Here is a 3,511-nt window from a genome sequence, read left to right on the forward strand (position 1 = left end):
ATGGAAGATAGCCAAACTGAGCCTGTTCAATCAAGGTTTAGAACAAAATCAGATAAAGCGTGGGAGTATGTCACTTCTCAAAGCGATGAGAAAGGTAAAACTGTATACATTTGTGATTTTTGTCAAAAAATGGTGCGTGGTGGTGGAATAACTAGAATGAAGAAACACCTTGCGGGCATTAAAGGTGATATAGAACCTTGTAAAAAAGTACCGGCGGATGTTCGTTTTACTTTGCAAGGAATTCTGAAAGAAATTGAAGTTAAATCGAGAGGTAAGTCTACTGCCGTTGGATCTAGTGTTGATGTCATAGACGACGACAAAGAAGTTGTTGAAATACATGACCAAACGCAAAAGGGAAAGAGGAAAGCAAAATCAAATTTGCATCCTTTCTTTACAAAAGCTATAAACGATCCTTCTCAACCTACGATTAAAAAAGCTATGCAATGTAAAGAAAAGGTACAGGATGTTGACTTGGCTATTGCTATGTGGTTCTATGATGCTTGTATACCTATGAATGCTTGTAATTCTCCTTATTTTCAACTTGCGGTAGATAAAATAGCATCTATAGGTTATGGTTACAAAGCACCTAACTATCATGCTTTAAGGGTCAATTTGTTGAAAGATGCAAAAACTTCAGTTGGGTTATTAATAGATTCATATAGAAGTGAGTGGATAGAAAATGGTTGCACGATTATGAGTGATGGGTGGAGGGATGTTAGGCAACGCCATTTGATTAATTTCTTAGTCTATTGTGAGAAAGGGATTTCATTTATTAAATCTGTAGACGCATCGGATATTGAGAGCAATTCTGAGAATTTGTGTAACTTGTTTGCTGGGGTTGTTGAAATGGTTGGGGTTAAGAACGTGGTTCAGATAGTTACCGACAATGCTGCTAATTACAAGAAAGCTGGTAAATTGTTATGTGCTAGACATTCTTCAATTACTTGGACACCTTGTGCGGCTCATTGCCTTAATCTAGTGTTAAAAGATATTTCAGAGTTAGAGAATGTTGCAAAGTTGGTAAAACTAGCATCTAGGGTTACTGTTTTTATTTATAATCACAAGATGCCTTTGAATTGGTTAAGAAAGAGAAAGGGTTGGACAGAAATCATTCGTCCAGGTCCTACCCGTTTTGGTACGTCTTTCATTGCATTAAAAAGTTTGGTCGATCATAATGACTTGCAAGCTCTTGTCATATCTAACGAATTTAAAAAGATGTTGAAGTTGGGGAATGCAGTTGAATGTAAAGAAATTGTGATGAATGAAACTTTTTGGAAAAATTGTTTGATTACTGTGACAGTCATGACTCCTTTGTTGAGGGTTTTACGTTTGTGTGATACGGATGAAAAACCTTCTTTGCCGTATGTTTTTAAGGGGATGAATCGGGCAGATAAGGGAATTAAGGCATTATTTCAGGAAAAAGTAGCTTTCTATAAGCCATATGTGGATATAATCGATGCTCGATGGAAAAACATGTTACGTTCTAGTATTCATTGTGCGGCATATTGGTTAAATCCAGCTTTTCAGTATGATAAAGAAAATCTTTGTAAAGATAAAGAAGTTTTTAAGGGTGTTCTTGACATGGTTGAGAAGAATTTTTCGGGTGATGATATTATAGATGTCACACTGGCTTTAGGCAAGTTTCGTGATGGATTAGAATGTTTTGGTAGGAGTAGTGCGATTGCTTCTCGTAATGTTACTCAACCCGGTAAGATATATTTTTAATGTTATGATTTTCATTTTATTTGTTTATTATTTATATCATTTTGATAGCCATTTTTTTGTAGCCGAATGGTGGAGGTTATTTGGTGGAGATTATCCGTTAATGCAAAAATTTGCCGTTCAAATATTAAGTCAAACCGCATCTTCCTCGGGTTGTGAACGTAATTGGAGTGTCTTTGAAAGGATTCACACGAAAAAAAGAAATAGGTTGGAACATGAAAGACTAAATGACCTTGTGTTTGTTCATTACAACTTGCGTTTACAAAATAGGTATAATGTCTTGATTTTTTTATTACATCGTAGTTTAGTTTTAAAGTGTTAACATTTGGGTAAATGTTTTTCTAGGCTCAAATATGCTAAGAGATCCTATGATCCGGTTGATTATGAAAGTATTAATCATTCGGAATTTTGGGTGGTTGAAGAAGAGCCGGAAGGAGAACTTGATAATGATGATATAGATAACATGTTTGGTGAGGAAGAACATGTACCGATTTCTCAAACACAAGGTTACTTGTTATATATGTTATTTATCTAACGTACTTTTGGTATATTGCGATTATTGGTAACTAAAATTTCTTATATAATATTGTAGGAAACGAAAATAGTTACGCTCTTGTTGATGAGGATGTCGTTGACAGTGAATTTCATCCTTTAAGCGATCGTGAACTTAATGCATTCAACACTCCAATGGATTAACTTGATAAGGATGACGTTGATAGTGAATTTTTGGATTATTTTTTTATTGAGAATTAACTTTTGGATTATTTTTGGTTATGAAATAATGTACTTTTGGATTATGTTTTGAGTTGAAAACATATTTATAGATTTATAGAGTTCACTAGGCAACCCGGTTGAACCGTTCGGTAGAACCCGGTTCAACCGGTTGAACCATTTTTCAGCCCAACCCGGTATGATTTAAAAACCGGTTTTTAAAACATTGGATTTTCTTTATCAATCAATGATTCAAACACCCAATCAACGTGTTCTTCAGTTTTTTTTTTTTTTGAAGAAAACCCAGTTTAATTTCATTCAAAATCTCGTTTTTTCCTGTGATTTTGAAGATAATAACTCGATCCGTTCGATTCAATCGCTGATAAGTGTTTCTATCATTCAAATTTCTTCAATTGATGAAGAAATCGGGTTCGATCCAGGTAAGAAATTCTTTAATTTCATTTTCACGATCTGGGTTTTTATTTAGTCATTGCGTTTTACGATCTTGGCGGGGGTCCGGGGGCGGCAGCCCCTGGTAGCGGGGTCCCAGGGGCGGCAGCCCCTAGCGGGGTCCAAGGGGCAGAGCCCCTGGCTGGGGTTGAGCTGCTATTGCGTTTTAGAAAAATTTAAATTGTTGTACTAAAAACGCATCAGAAAAATTAATTTTCCAGAAATTGGCTCATTTTGAAGACAGTAATTCGTAGACAATTCAGACAGTTCACAGACAATTCACAAACAGTTCACAAACAGTTTTATGTGTCCATTGCGTTTTAGAAATAAGAGAGTTTTATGTGTTTTCTGGCTATTGCGTTTTAGAAAAAAACACATTTTTAAGTGTCTTTAGTCATTGCGTTTTAGGTAAAACACATTTTTGAAGTGTTTTTAGTCATTGCGTTTTAGGTAAAACGCATTTTTAGGTGTTTTCAGTCCATTGCGTTTTACAGAGAACACTTTCTTTTGTTTTTTTAGGTCATTGCGTTTTAGAAATGAGACATTTTTAAGTGTTTTCTGGCCATTGCGTTTTACAAATAAAACATTTCTTTGTGTGTTTCTGGCCATTGCGTTTTACAAATAAGAC

At 35.2% G+C, this 3,511-nt stretch overlaps 1 protein-coding gene across 1 annotated transcript; it reads left to right on the top strand.

Annotated features, from left to right (window-relative positions):
* Positions 1–2,418, top strand: LOC110891560. The gene is made up of 4 exons (XM_022139264.1): positions 1–1,708; positions 1,788–1,992; positions 2,068–2,228; positions 2,315–2,418. The coding sequence occupies exons 1-4, from the start codon at positions 1–3 to the stop codon at positions 2,416–2,418; spliced, it is 2,178 nt and encodes a 725-aa protein (XP_021994956.1).
* The last annotated feature ends 1,093 nt before the right edge of the window (positions 2,419–3,511 follow it).

The sequence above is a fragment of the Helianthus annuus genome, chromosome 6 (assembly GCF_002127325.2).
Source record: "Helianthus annuus cultivar XRQ/B chromosome 6, HanXRQr2.0-SUNRISE, whole genome shotgun sequence".
NCBI classification, from domain to species: Eukaryota; Viridiplantae; Streptophyta; class Magnoliopsida; order Asterales; family Asteraceae; genus Helianthus; species Helianthus annuus.

What these genes read in the sequence shown, in the direction of transcription:
- LOC110891560 (XM_022139264.1), top strand. Translation starts at nt 1, where the DNA reads ATGGAAGATAGCCAAACTGAGCCTGTTCAATCAAGGTTTAGAACAAAA. An exon ending in TCGTAATGTTACTCAACCCG is followed by an intron (nt 1,709 to 1,787) that starts GTAAGATATATT and finishes ATTTTTTTGTAG; the next exon opens with CCGAATGGTGGAGGTTATTT. An exon ending in AACTTGCGTTTACAAAATAG is followed by an intron (nt 1,993 to 2,067) that starts GTATAATGTCTT and finishes ATGTTTTTCTAG; the next exon opens with GCTCAAATATGCTAAGAGAT.